We start from the raw sequence: 15766 nt of genomic DNA on the forward strand, positions 1-15766 counted from the left end.
GTGATACTGAATAAAAAAATGTATTATTACCAATGTGTAAATACAAAACACTAATATTAATAAACTACATCTTCGCTATTTTATTACGCTTTTCTGACAGAATGTCGGCTTGCGCTCAAGAGATGCATCTTGTGTTTAGAAAAATTCATCTTGTGAAGACTTTTTCCTTAAAAAACGAGAGCCACACGAACTAAATAAGTTAAATAAATAAAAGAAATTTAAGAACCTAAGGGCGAACAATCAAATACGTCATTTCAGCTAAAAATAAACTGGCTGAAAAAGCAGGAATGATTCATTTCCATTCAATTCAACTTCAGACCATTACCTGACATGGTTTTCTCGGAAACAAGTCGATGAATATTTCCTGTCAAAAACTATTTAAAAAATTAGGCTGATTCGAGGTTTTAGTTTTGAAGCAATTCAATCACATCCATGCATCTTAAATTCCTCTCTGCGGATATAATGGTTAACATTAGTATACTAATCCTTGTAAGCTTTTCAATTAAGACTCGGAAGTAAAAAAATATCTTTCGCTAAAAACCACTTATAAAAAACCTTATCTAAGCTATCATGTAGTCAAGCGATTGAAAAATTGTAGTTCATATGAAATTGGCATTGATAGTCCAGTAGGATTAGCTTGTTTTCAGACGTTTCTTGTTGGTGCTGAAACTTCCAGTGAGCAGTTTCTTGGCCCAGTGAATATTCATCAGAGAGAAACAGCAGAATAAGAAAAATAGCACTCCAAATTTCACCTGAAACAAAACAAGATTCAGACACTATTAAAAAACATAACAAAATAATTGTAGCACTGATTTTCAAAAAAGAAGTTTCACCAATACAAAACTCGCTCGATTCGTACGAATGGCATACAAAAGTTCGACTGGTAATTTTTACAGGGATCCATAGTTTTCCGGGGTCCATGCCGTAAAATGCAGATTCTCATTGTATTTCTAATTTTATTCAATAAAAAGTTTTTCGATATTAATGAAACAAGAACTAGTTAAGCTTCACTCAAGATAGGATGCGGTGCTTAGGTGCTGTATTTGTTAATGCTGCGGGATCCCTCGAAAGTGCAATGCGGGATCCCTCTCTTATAGTTGGTTTTATCAGGTTTTGTGCTCTATCGCAACTTTGTTCGAACTAAAATATTCCTCGCGAACCACTAAATTGATTATTATAATTACTTACTGGATCAGGATTTGGGTACAGCTTGTGATATGAAAAGGTCTTTTGGAGCACATACGGAATCACACCTAGTCTGAATATCATCCAGGCCAGAAACGAAACTGGCTTCAACACTGACACCGCCATGGTCCATCCTGCGAAGTCAGCCAGCATCTGGACATTTACAAACACCACTGGCAAATACCCAACATAAAACAAAGTGATGAGTGCCGGGAAATGACCCGCAATTCCCATGGACACTCCGACAATCGTTGCCAAATGATGACATACGTACAAAAAACTTCGTGTTTTCTTGTAGAATGTGACAACATGTAAGTCGTATATAGTATATCCGAGGAGGAAACAAGAGATAAAATTGAACTTGAAACTGGAAGGGTGGTTGAAAAAGTCAAACAGGTCCAAGTGGATGAACTCAGTGGCCTCTAGATACAGAGCAAGGAGAGCAGTGATGATCGAGTGACACAGAGACACCTGGTAGTTGGCTCGTTGTACCTGGATGTCTAAAATGCATAACAAAATATCGTTATTTTGAAATTAGAATCATAGAATAGTTTGAATAACTGTTTTAAAATCTCAGCGTTTAAATACATTGATTCAAATTCTACCAATCATTCAATTTTTAACAAAATTTCTATATTATTTTTTTTGCAAATGCTAGTAGTGTTTTGAGCCTATTTGAGAATATAAACAACTAGCTGGTTATTGGGCAAGTAGCACAGAAGGTTCAGACCACATTTAATTTTTTGACCGAAAAAATTTTCTGAAGTATCTGGCGTTTTCTATTTTTTGGGTAACAATAGAGGATTAAATTTAGGCTACACGAACTTTTAGCTACACAATATTTGTTGAGTGCGTCAGAGGAACACAAAATAAAACAATATCTAACCTGAGTTGGGGTATCTTTGTGAGGGTTTTGAGAATACAGTGAATAATGTTAGGTGCCAATAGCTACTCGCAATCACAACCGCCACTTTCCAAGCAACATTCCAACTCCCAGAGGTCCATGTGAGGGTATCGTTCACTATAACTTGCAGATGAGGTGAATCTATTTCCAGTTCAGACATCGAAGTCGGTTCAGAAGAATATACGACTTCAGAAGATTATTTGTGCAGTACTTTTCAAGTTGGTTCAGTAGTTCAGTCTACAACTTCAGATGACGATTTGCAAAAGGTCCGATCCGTTCAGTTAAGGTTCTAAGTTTTTCCGAATGTACGAGAGTTTGAAATAATTAGAGTTTATAGAACTAATCTTCCTCGCTGGCATTTGTTTATTAAACCTCAGAACGAAACAGTTAAATTCATATTGGGTCAATTAAATCATCGCCAGAGGCCTTCTTAACTCCACGCGTGATTTGATTAATATTCTTGCCATTTTCACCTAGATTTCTGCACGGAATGACATTCAAATTAGGTTTTGGGGCTAATTGATACAGGTAAAACAGTTAATCAAAAAGAGGCAAATCATGAATCATTTGAACATATTTTCTTGAGTTGAACAAGGTTCTATATTTTTAGGTTATCTCAAAACTTACATAGATCACCCTTGCTGGATAAACTTCGTCAACCAGTAACAAGCTATAATCTGCGTATTAAAATAATCAACTTAAGCAAGATTGATGGGTGGTAACACGATGTACAGCGATAACCGAAAGAGGGTCACAAATTAGTTTTCAAAGCATTTGCCATAATCTCTGTTGCAAAAGATGTACAAAAAGATTTTAAGCCTGAGGATTTACTATCAAGCAGGTCAAACAGAATACGGAATAACAGAAACAGCAATGGAAAGAGAATGAAATCAATTCTGGTCACACAGCGGTTGAGTTCATTCTCTACCTTCATACACACACCACGTGATGAATTAAAGAAAAATAGGACAAACCAGTGGTACATTATTCTGCACCTTATATTTGTTTCTGTCTTCGCAATTCAAAATGAATAGTGCAGCTACTGAACAAAGTTATTCAGCCTAGCTTGAAAAACATAGTAAAAAATGGCTCAACGGATCTATTCGGCTGCACTAAGCATGAGTTGCAACAACCTACATAAGTAGAAAGAAAAATTGCCACAGATGTCAGAGCAGATCTAGGATTTTCTCGAGGGGGGAGGTTGCGGATTTTCAATAAAATTTTTGCAAATTTCGTCGACCTTTTTTTTTTAGGTCGACCAAATTGATTTTGCAAGCGCTCCAAGAACACTAAAAAGATCGTATTTTGACCAAAAAATGTTGCACCGCTGGCAAATTTTTGAAAAGAAAATAAGTCACACAGAGGCAAAGCTGCCATTTGCGAACACTAGCGAGAACACGACAAAATGCAGCTCTAGAGTTCTAAAAAAGGAATAAGAAAAAGTAAAAATAAGCCTCGAATTAGAAACAATTCGGTGACGTCTCGGGCTCGAACCTACCGCGACCTAGAAAGTTTGAGTCTCACGCACTAACCACTCAGCTATGGACGCTTTGTCTATCACACTAACCACAAATAAAGCCGAAAACAGATGCTTTGAAATTTCCAATGCTACAGATCGTGATTACAGCAAAAAGGCACACAAGTGAACACTTTTATTTGCGAGTTATGTTAGAAAAATAAGAAGGTTCGTACTAAAACACTAGCTGCTCGCTAGCGTAAAAAATGCCGTTTTTCGAAAGCTTTGGCCAAAATAAGCGCTCCCCTTCAAAATTAGTATAAATTGGCGCCAAGGTCACCTTTAAAAAAACTTTGGGTCTGGTCGGCCGAAAATGGATGTCATAAAAATACCAAAGGGGGACCCTTTGTTTGGCGAGGTGGTCGAATCCCTGAGGGGGTCACCCCTCCATCCACCCCTGACATATTTAGCTCTAAAAAGCATATTTAGCCAGACAACTGAAAAAATGTTAATAAGCCCAGGAAAACCAAACAAATGACTGACTTTTTTTCAAGATTCGAGTTCCAAACAAGAAATATATAATTCTTTATGATTGACTGTTTTATGAGTCTCCTTTTTGAATAAACTAACCAATTTGAAAAAACAGGATAAAAAATGTCTTTACTGGATTGCGGCCTGTATTTAGACACGCGCGTATCATAATCGTCAGTAAGCAGACGAATACTATATTAACCAATAAGAATCGAGATGAAATAGCAAACTTACGAAATACATAATTATTAATTTCTTCCTTTTCCCGTTTCTGATTCGTTAATAAAATATTTGTCTGCTTACTGACGAATATGATACTAAAATGTCTAAATAATGCTACTTAACCGTTTTTTTTCGCTGAATAACCTAAAAGTGGGAATCCATTATCGAAACAAAGTCAAACACAATTTTTCGCGCCATTTCCATAATCATAATTGGAGAACATATTTAAGCTTCCTTTTAGAAAATCAATTCATTTGAATTCAAAAAGAAAGCAAGTACAACCACGAAAAAATAAGGCACAAGTGATAGGACCGATCATTTTACTGACCACTCATTTAGCATAGAAAGTGAGAAATTAGTCTTCCAGCAGACCAACGTAAAAAAAATTGACGCACAATTGATTGACAGACGTAATCAGACGCTCAGTCTTTTGTCAAGCTTTCCTAATTAACACATTTATCTCACGATATGTCATTGAAACTGTCATCTCCAAAGCCGATTAGTTAAAATTAGAGGCAAACATATATTTATGCGCACAATAACACTCGTGCCGATTAAAAGCCAATACCGCGTTTGAAGTCAATGTTGACTTGTTAATTGTTTGAGTTTGTTAAAAGATCGTTCTGCTAAATTACCTAACACCTGCAATTGTGATAGAGGGGTCCCAATAAAAAATTAAGTGTGACAAGGGAGTGCCAAATCACACTAATTTTGAGCAAAAACAGTAACAAATAAATCAATATGCGCGGCTGTCGTTTCGACGCTTTTTCTCAAATGTAATTAACCTAGCCTTATTTGCGCTAACTTATGCGATACTGTAATTGACATCATCAATAAATTGAACAATTTTGGAGCACTATGATTACATTAGGTACCCGTTTAGTTTGTTGGGACCTCTCTATCACTCATGTACCAAAATCAAATTTTCAAAAATGACAATGAAAACAAGAAAACCAAACCAAAACAATTTTTTTTATAAAACCAGCCAATTTTTCGGAAAAATGTTATTCTACTGGAAGACTAAAAAGCAAAAACTAAAAAAATTGTGGCACCAAAGTTTGACGTTATCTTCTGCTGCTCACTATTATGAAAGCATAATAACCATTATGAAACCTTTTCAAACCAAATAACAACTATCGCTATCTATCAATAAATCCTAATAATTCCTTTTCATAATTTTCAACTTTTTAACGACCTTTTTCGCCTGTGACAACCAGGATTCAGACACGACAATCGTTTTTCCAGAAACCTTTATTTATATCTAGTTGAAACACCGAAATACGTTTGTTCTCAATAACACAAGAACGTCATCGGTCTTTTTAAAACCTAACGCCGCCTGTTAATACGAATAATTGGTTTCGTAGGTAAGCTTGTGCCTCCTAGGCAATATCGCAACAACGTAATTCAACACAGATCGATAAAAAATATACAAGTAGTTTACATTTTAATAGATATTGATGACCAGTTTGTACTGTAACCCACACTGGATCTTGTTAACTATTTCCCCTCCCCCCTTTTGGACCTTGTCAACTATTTCCCCCTATGCATTTGTTATTTTTGACAACCGTTTCTGTATAAAATATGCATTGCAAAAATGTCAACAATTAAGTGGGTTTACATTTTCGCGCGTTCGTATTTGTATTACTTACTATTTATATAATACCCACTTAATTTTTTTTTATATATATATTTTCTGAAAATTGTTTTAAGCTATTGAAAATGAGGCCGCCAAAGTTGAATTTCTGAAAATCGAAATAGGGGGAGGGGAATAGTTAACAAGATCCCCCACACTGACCAATTTATTAGGTCTAAAATGAACCGCCATGGGAAAACGTAACTGTTCTTTAGCATTGTCACCTTTAACGTGTTCTGATTACTAACAAGCAAGTCTTATCGATTTGATCTCAACTCTAAATATCGCAAAGAGAAGCTGCACTTCGAAGAGACAAGCAAGAAAAGAGCAAAAAGAAGCTCTTAAAGAAATAAGAAAGGGAAAGATTGAAACAAATAAGCATTGAAAAACAAAACTTTAACTTAGTGCCGTCACCGAACGGCAGACCTGTAGATTTGGAGTCTCACGTCCTCGCACTAGCGCCACGGTCGATTGACAAAATGCAAACATTACCACCCAACAAAACCTTGAAAAAAAACCTGAAAAACTTTTGCTGTGCCGGAATCGTACCTCCGACCTATTGTTCAGGAGTCTCATGTCCTGATATCTGCGCCAGTAGCTTCAAAATATACAAAAACTTCCTGTTAATACAGCAGCGATAGATGCTTTCACATTTCCAAGACTAAGTTAGCAAAAGTGTTTAACAAAATGATCAGTTTCATCGCGAGATGGGTTCAAGAAAACTGATTGCGTATCATGACACTATGCTCGCTATTGCTCGTTTTTGTAACCATAAAAAACAAGAATACTAAAACTGAGATTAACTCGTCAATTTCATCACCAAAAGCTGCTGAAAACCTCATCTTAAACTTGAAGCCATTTTCAAGCAAGTGTTACAAATTTATCTTAATAATCGGTATCAACTAGGATGCGCGATGCATTGAAAAAACCAATATAATGAATTGAAATTTAGTCGAGCTGCATTGAATTTTTCAGTTATTTTCAGAGTATCGGACTGCATCATTTGTTACCTGGAAAGATATGCTTCAGACAAACTAATGTGGAAAAAATTTTGCCAGAAATTTTTTTCGGTTGCGAAACATTGCGGACAACGCACTACAAAAACATCAGATCTCTTGTTGTTCAACCCTTTGAGTAACACGAGTATTGAATTGTAATTGAATTGAAAATAAATTTCCCTGAATCACGCATCGTCAGAATCGACAATTATAGCCATACCTCGATTATAGTAAGATTGCGGAGGTCGGGTTAGGTACCTTTTGTAGTTAAAACTTCCCTTGACTGGACGGACTTGTACAGGAAAGAAAACAACATCCATCCCAAACTATTATCACTAATAACCACGCCCAGGTGCAAAAACGCTCGTTTCGATGACAAACTTCTCAACGAAGTTTAAAAATGGCGAAGGACAGATATCATCAGAGCTGGCTCCATGACTAATAAATGAGTACCTGTTCAGTTTGGCCAAAATTTATTACATACATATTTCAGGTGGGTTGCGAACGAACAACGATGGGGAAAATTCGTAATCGAACTTTATGTTCTTCGATCGTTTACAAGCAACAGAAAAATAACTTCATTTAAAGTCGACTAGTCAGTAAATGCAAGATTCAGTAAACTCAGATTCATTAATTTTAGATTCAGTAAACTTAAAAGAATGTAATAAGAATTTTATTGCTTTCGTCATAGTTATACTATCATCAGCTTGGTTTAACATCAAATAAAGACAACTTTTCAACGTTTTCTATCATTACATTATCAAAAGCAACGCGCGTCGCTAGAGCAAGAGTTAAGCAACGTCAGTTGTTTTTATTATTGACTTAATAATACTTCGGATGTCAGAAACAATACTTCGGATGTCAAAGTTGATTTCTTTGATAGTTTAGAGGGGTTCCTGAAGTAGACAGTTTTTTAATAACGAGAAAAATCAAATTGCAAAGGTACCACGGTGATATTCAAGTTTACCTACGTTATCAATTCAAACAAAGACCAGCATTTTTGAACCATGAAACGTTCAAATTTCAATAATTGGTTTCTTGACCTTTGAGATAAAAATAATGACCAAAACTGGAGCTCGTCAAATTCTTCACTTTCAAGAAAGTTAGTAGTTTCGATGAAATCTTGAAACAACTTCAAAATCCTAATTTAAAAGCATTTTTCAGATAGAAACGAATTGCTGGATCTCTTAAGTATTTCCCCCCTTTTGCAAGGGGGGATTTGTTACTAGGTACAAAATGCACATATGCTTAACCGTTGAATTAGTTCATCATAGGGATGGCAATTCGTTACTAGGTACCAAAGTGGGGAAAAATGAAAGAGATCCGTTTTTCTTGGAGATTAAAACGAACTGTATCTGCTAACTATAGAAGTCTTGATGTTTCTTTTAATTTAAAAATCCAGGCAAATGTAAGAACGAAGAAGCGAGTCAGTCACGAGAAGTGAAAAAATTTCATATTTCATACAGTGCTGATTTAAATTATTCAGACAAACGCATAAAACTAGAAAGTTAAAACAGGTTTTTCTCAAACGGAGCTTAGGTTGAAATGATGAAGACAAAGAGGGCCTCTTTTTTTGGCCAGTTAAAAATTATGACAAAGTATTGGTTCAGTTCATAACAAAACTAGATCAAAAAGAGCCTCTTACGTAGCTCAAAAACGTTTAAGGGTGTAACTTCAAAAAATTGTAGATAATTAATATATTTTCAGTTGATAGTCAAAAAAAGGTCCTGTTTATAACTAAATAAAACACCAACTATATATTAAAACTTTTATAAAACAAATTGTCCACGATCACACCCTTCTTAAACTTAGTTGAGCTACGTAAGAGGGTTCACTTTGATATAGCTTTGTAACGAATCGAACCAATACTTTCGTCATAATTTCAACTGACCAAAAAAGCCAAAAGTGATCCCTTTTAGGGGTAAAAATTTGTGCTCGAAATTCGCAAAGAAAATTTCATCGTCTTAAAAATTCTAAGCAAGTTTTGCCTGCATCTTTTTCCACCTAAAATCAACTCAATTTGAGATAAACGCGTTTTAAATTTCAAGATTAATGCGTTTCGTCCGGATTATTTAAATCAACACTGTATACTGGACGAGAAGGAAAACGCATCTTTAAAGTATTGAGCTATCTTTTGTTGAAGTGAAAAATAGCTGCAAAATTGTGAAATCTATTTTAATACTTTTGAAACAATTTAATCACCTTTCCGCATTTTCTTTTTAAATTTTTGGTCTAATTCCGATCTTATAAAGCGGGCAAGCAGGCTTATAATACGGAAAAAAGATGGCAAAACTTAGATTTACTCCAGTTTTTTAAGTTTTTAGAGCCTTCTGGAACGGGCCGAGTGATATATCATATTAACGCCCTTTCAGTCGTGATTCGAATTTTATTAGGAAGTTTTCAAAAATTGTCACAGTAACGAGAAAAACTGGTTTCAAGTTTTTGAGTTTTACTTCACTTCCGAGCGAGTAATGCGAGCGAGCAAGAATATTATAGAAAGACAAGACGGAAACTTTGTTTCACTCCAGTAAAATTATTTTTCGAAGTTTTTTAAAGCTATCTTGAGAACAAAAAACTTCAAAAATTCAAAAAGTGTTCTAGTTGCCTATTTTACTATGACTCTAGAACTTTCCTAAATTATAGATTTTTTTATGATCCTTTTATCACACAAATAAGGTAGGTTTTTAAAAAATATGGTCGTAGTATTCTTAGATACTTCCACAAGAACTGGATATCCCTGTTTGCGTTTGATTTAGTTATTTGTTGTTTGTTAGTTAATTTGACTAAAAATTGCACCGGATATTTACAAGAAATTAGCTAATTTCATCCGCAGAAAAAGACATGATGGTGCATGATCTGTGTTCGATTTTTTTACTGTAAAAACAAAAAACTATTCCAGGTGCTCGGTCTAAAAACGGTAAAAAAAAGTTAGCGCCATAATATGTGTTAGTTAAAAATTAGATTTTTTTTTTTCTACATTATCCTTGCCAAAAAGTTTTTTCATCAATTGATCTCAAAGCAAGTAGTCCAAATTCATGTGACCTATATTTGAACGACTTGCTTTGAGATCAATTGATGAAAGTGCTTTTTCAAAATGCATCTTTTTTAAAATGAACACAGATGCGAAGCTGCGCTTCGCAAACACTAGCAATAATACAAAAAAGCAGCTTTATAAGGTGAAACAAGAAAAGATAAAAATAAGCCTCGAATAAGTTAAACTTTGCTACGAACGCCTAACAAACGGCAAAAACTAGTCACAAACAAAGCAGCTACATATGATAACAAACTGCCAATGCGATGCAGCAAAAATGGTACCAAATAAAAACAAACACAAATTTGCAAGGAGTAGTTAGGAATATAACAAACTGAAGGCACCACACTAATTTTGCAAGTAATAAATTGCGAGATAAATTGACTAAGGAAATTTCTGTAATCGAGTGTTTGTGTTTGTTGTTGTATAAAACAAATAGCTTTTTTTCGGTTCAATTGATGAATTTAAAATGCATCAACTGTGTTAACTTAATACTATTCGAATGTCAAAGCACGTACTATCAATAAGCCGTAAAGATGCCCTAACAGTGGCACCAAAATTGGCGACTTAAGTTAGAAAAACACTAAAGCTCAGTAAAGTTCGCTAGTGTAAAAAAGAAGCTGACGAATTTCTAAATTAATGTTACGTTTTCAATGTTGCCCAATATACATTCGGCGCTTTCCTCGAAAAAAAAAATATCGCATATAGTAAAAACCGATTTTTCAATGGCCTACAATTATATTTTCTAAACGCCCAAAAACACCAGGCATCAGACGCAGAAACAAAACAGCACCTCGAATATATGATGAAAAAACATAGCCAGTCTTTTAGAAAAGTATCAATGAACTCAAAACTATAAAAACAAAAACAACTGAACATTTTCAAAACATTTCTAAAGAAACAAATATTTAGGTCTTAAAGCCATTTCAATTTCAAATATCTTTTATGAATGACTTTTTTCGACACAAATAACCCAATTCGAGAAAACTGGGTCAACAGGTAATTTTTTATTCGGCGGGGAAATCTATTTTGAAAAAAAGTAATTCTAGTTTTTTGGCACCATTTGGACTTTCGTAACTCGAGCTTAACGTGTCTTCCACCTGACAGAAGCATTCAAATTAAACTTTAAACAAGCAACAACGCGAAAAAATCAAATTTAAGCGTCATCATTTTTTGGGACTTTTTCTGAAAAAAAAACACATTAAATCACTTTCATCGTTCAAAATTTACAAAACAAAAGATAACTTAAAAACGACAAAACCTTTTCCATTGGTCGTAACATAATCATAAAAAGCAATCCTTAAATTGAATAAGACTTGCTGAATACTGAGATAGTCTCATAGAATGTTCCTAACACAAATACCATTTGAATTTCAATACTTTTTTCTGGAACACACGACCTGAAGGCACTTCTGTAGTTATTACAGCATTTTAAGTATTTTCCTGAAAAAAATCATCACAACCTATATAAAAGACTTAGCTACTTTAAACGGGTCTTGAAAATGTTAAAATGAACGAAAAAACAAATAGAAAAATGTTAAGCATAAATAAAAACGACATTATAAATGCATCAGAAAGACACTTTAAGAAGAACATCATAATAAAACAGTGGCAATAATATTCTGTTTGAATCCCGTGAACATAACTTTATTCTTCCGACCATTTGAAAATGAGGAGGAACTTTGTATTCGGGTGTGTTTTAGTTGTTTTCTTTTTTTTTTGTTTTCCACGCAAAATTTTGTACCACAAATAATCATGGGAATCGGTCGAGTGATTTACCAAATTGAAGCATTTTCAGTCGCGATTCGAACGACATTAAAAAATTTCAAAAAGTTTTCTCAATATCGAGAAAAACTGGTTTAAAACTTTTGATTTTTATTTCAACTTCGAGCGAATAAAGCGACCGAGAAGGCTTACAACAGCTTATTTATACTTAATTTAAGCCCTGAAAACTTAATTTTAAGCAATTAAAATTAGTTTTGGAGTTTTTAGCGCCATTATATGGAGCAAAAACTTCAAAAAAAAATAAAACAATTTCTGCAAATAAATTTCAAAAAGAAAAATGTTTTTTCAATTTTTTTTAAAAAATTTTTGTTTTTCTAGGCAATTTTCAACAAAACCTTTTGTCCAATTTACTTATATTAGTATTCACTTTCGAATATGACTTAGTTATACTTTTATATCAGATCCTTTTATCACACAACGCAGAAAAAAAACTACACTAATTTGAAAAAAAAAATTATCGTTTTGTTAAAGACTACTGTCGGAACATTTTGTGCTATTTGCACAGAAACCGGTTATCCTTATTTAACCTGTAATTATTGCCTTCCTTTTAACTAGGTTAATAAATAAACATTTTTCAATCATATCCAAGTTGTTTTTTGAAAAAAAACCTCATTTCAATAAAAAAAACTTGTTGATTGATTCGTTTTTGAAGAAAAAAAAATTGAAAAAACTTCTTTTTGAAAAAAAAATTCCATCGAAAAAAAATTATTTGCCCTTAAGGCTCTTTAAAACAATTTATGATGGGCCATTTTTTAGATAAAAGGAACCCAATTTGATAAAACTGGATCAAACGGTAAAGTTTCATTCCGCTGGGAAATCAGAAGTCGATCACGTTTCTTGTGACATTTAATTCTTGATGTTCGATAATGGGATTTGCATTTCGTTTACACAGAGGTTAAACGGAGCTTCGCATCACTTGCGATACAACACAAGCAAAAAAAACAGAAGAAGTCAAAAAAAGTGGAAAAAGCTAGGTCTACCAAAATTTACGAAAAGGAAACAAAGCTAACAATCTTTGAGCTGACACAAGTTGAGCCGTAACAAACTATTGCATACAAAATATTTAGAGTTTTGAGTCCCTCCTGAAACTACAATGAACAACATTTGCACTTTCAGCTACAATGAAACTTGCTTTCAGCACGAATGCAAACATACTGAAAAAACAAGGTCTGGCTGGGACTCGAACCCCTCACTTAAGGATGCAAAACCGACAGCATTACCTCTAGGCCAAGTGGGAAGGAACCTGGAAGATATCAAGGTTCAGTAACAAAGCAAGTTGAAAAAAATGGTTTACCGAAAAAAGTCTAGTCCCCTATTAGAAAACACTTGCTCTCGCCACTCCTAACAAAAGAAATGAACTGTTCTTGAAAAAAAAATCAAAATCAACCAGCGAAAAATCGAATGTGTGCGTGAGCAAATTTTAACACATTTTCCTGAAAAAAAAAGAAAACATCATATAGACCTGATGTAAGACTAAAAGAGTTTTCATTACGTTCATTGACTATTAAAAAAACACGACCTATATATAAGTGAGAAATCACTTCGTTCATTAACACAACAGAGTAGACGACGAAGCTCAATTAGAGTTCAATTCAACTGATTCTCCCGATGCTTTGCCACTGTTACGGCAAACGAGCCATTCTGATCAACTACAGAAACTGTTTTCTCGGACGCATGGCGATCGATCTGTTTACAGTAAAAAAAAATTGACAACAAAGAACTTTGAGTTTCAGATAGGTAAAATTTTTCAAGTAAAAGCCTGGAAACCTAGCCATCTGTCAATGAACTCAAGAAAACCTAAAAACTTCTATGAATTTCTCCTTTTTGATAGAACCAAGCTAATTTGAGAGAACTGAATCACTACTTGAAATTCTTATTCTACGGGGAAATCTAAAATTCACTGCTAAATCTAATACTTAAATTCACTTTGAAACTAAACGTTATTAACATCCGCCATCCGAATTCCAACTATGGAAAAATACCTTAAGGTTGTCACGATGAGTGTAAAAGTGGAATTAGTAAGCTACACTTCATGTAAATTACACTCACCTGCAAAGTAGGTGCAGGTGGTTGGCCAATTGGAGTCCAATCCAGGATGACCCGGGGAGAATCGTCGAAGCCCATCACACACAACTAAACAAACAGAACGCCCATTCACTCACTTTCCAGGAGTCAACTAATTAGGACAGGAAAAAAGACAAAAACACCGTGAGTGCAAGACTCATCAAGGTAGGAGAGTCTTTATAATGGGAACTGGTATATGATATTAGCTTTTAGCTAAGATATCAATAGTTACAACCGTAAGGAGCGTTTAAGCACAATTTGTCCTCTTTCTAACTCATAACGAAATTGAGCAAAATTGATTTTATCATGCACTCTAATAAGTGATCTATAATTCACAGCGTGACTTCATTCCCGGGTTCATCAATTTGGTAAAAAACCAATTTCGTACCACGCAAACCAACTTCTAAGTAAAACAAGGATAGCCGGTTAGCAAATAGCACAATGTTCCGACCATAGTCTTAAAACAATTTTTTCTTCTTCAAATTAGTGTCTTTTTTCTGTTTGAAGTGATAAAGATCTAAGCAAAAGTAAAAATTCAGCATAATCGACGTCATAGTCACATAGGCCAATTGGAAAACAGTTTCTGTAGAAAAAGACTGAAGACGAATTTTTTTTTTTGGATTTTCGAGAACTTTTATTCCCAAAATGGCGTCAGAAACTAACTTTGCTCGAATAAACAATGAAAAACGTTTTATTCGAAATATTTCCAACCCATCGGTAATTTTCGACCCCCCGCAAATTATGTGCAGCATAGTAAGGCACGGATGTTTAGCTATTTAAACTAATGAACCATACGCACTACCATAATGGAATTTGGCACATCAAGGTTAGATTCATCATTAGCTTACATTTTTGGAGGTATAAAATATATCTTGGACAACTCTTCTGATTTCTAGTGCATTCTCCACAACAGAAGTCCAGTAGGATCTGGATACATAAAAGGTGGGACTAGTCGGAGAAGACTGACTATTTGATGACTGGTTTTTGTTCCTAGAAGAGACATCCAGATCTACTCTGCTATTAGGTGGTCCCTCCCTTAACATGTGAGAGGTGTGGTCCAGCAACACAAGTATGTGGTCACACGTTGAAGCCATTGCTAGTCTCAAATTTAGTTAACCAACTCAGTGACGGCGAATGCTTATGAATTTTCAAACTACTTATAAAAATCTATCACAGGTAAAAACGAGAAGTCATTTTCTTCATTTTTCATGTCATGAAACTGCTATTTGTAAATACACAACAAAAATCAAGATGAAGATAATCTCAAAGCAAATGTGTGTTTCAATAGTCCCTAAACTTGGAGTAATGATTCATAACCTTGGAATATGAGCAAATTTAGCATTTACACATTTGCCGAAAAAGATGTCAATTCCTGCTAAAATACCGTTAAAATCCTGTCAAACTATTAAGTTCTAAGTTTTACATAGCAGATTTTGTACCATTTATAAAGTTTCATTAGGTACGAAAAACTTTCCAACAGCATCGCGATTAACACCAGTTTACAATTAACACCAGCTTTTTTACTACTCGCTCAATTCTGAAGAATTTATGTCCACAATCAGGCTGCTGCAAATTGCGTGCTTGCCAGTCCTTTGCGGCCCAAATCCGCAATATAAAGAAACCTGTGCCAGTGATAGAAAACTAATTTTACAGAGTCGATTTTAATTTTTTCATAATGTATTAATATTTTTGTTCCGACCATTGAAAATGGGGAGGAACTTTGTATTCGAGTGTTTTTTTTTTCGTTTTGCTTTCCACGCAAAACCAGGTACCACAAACAATCTTCGGACTGGTGTGAGTGATATATCGTATCAAAGACCTTTCAGTCGCGATTCGAACCAGATTTAAAAAATCCACACGTTTTTTTTTCTAGTGTCGAAAAAAAAATCGGTTTGAAATTTTGATATTTGGTCTTATTTCGATCAAATAAAGATAAGCTATCAGGCTTAAAATAGCT

The 15766-nt window shown here is 34.4% G+C and overlaps 1 protein-coding gene across 1 annotated transcript; it reads right to left on the reverse strand.

The window, feature by feature from the left end:
• Positions 1-432: 432 nt before the first annotated feature.
• Positions 433-14903, reverse strand: LOC134844952 (uncharacterized). The gene is made up of 6 exons (XM_063861778.1): positions 14811-14903; positions 14658-14757; positions 13795-13878; positions 2072-2206; positions 1189-1685; positions 433-752 (listed from the first exon to the last, which is right to left on the reverse strand). The coding sequence occupies exons 1-6, from the start codon at positions 14901-14903 to the stop codon at positions 633-635; spliced, it is 1029 nt and encodes a 342-aa protein (XP_063717848.1). The 3' UTR covers positions 433-632.
• Between the last annotated feature and the right edge of the window lie 863 nt (positions 14904-15766).

The sequence above is a fragment of the Symsagittifera roscoffensis genome, chromosome 4 (genome assembly GCF_963678635.1).
Source record: "Symsagittifera roscoffensis chromosome 4, txSymRosc1.1, whole genome shotgun sequence".
In the NCBI taxonomy this organism is placed as follows: Eukaryota; Metazoa; Xenacoelomorpha; order Acoela; family Convolutidae; genus Symsagittifera; species Symsagittifera roscoffensis.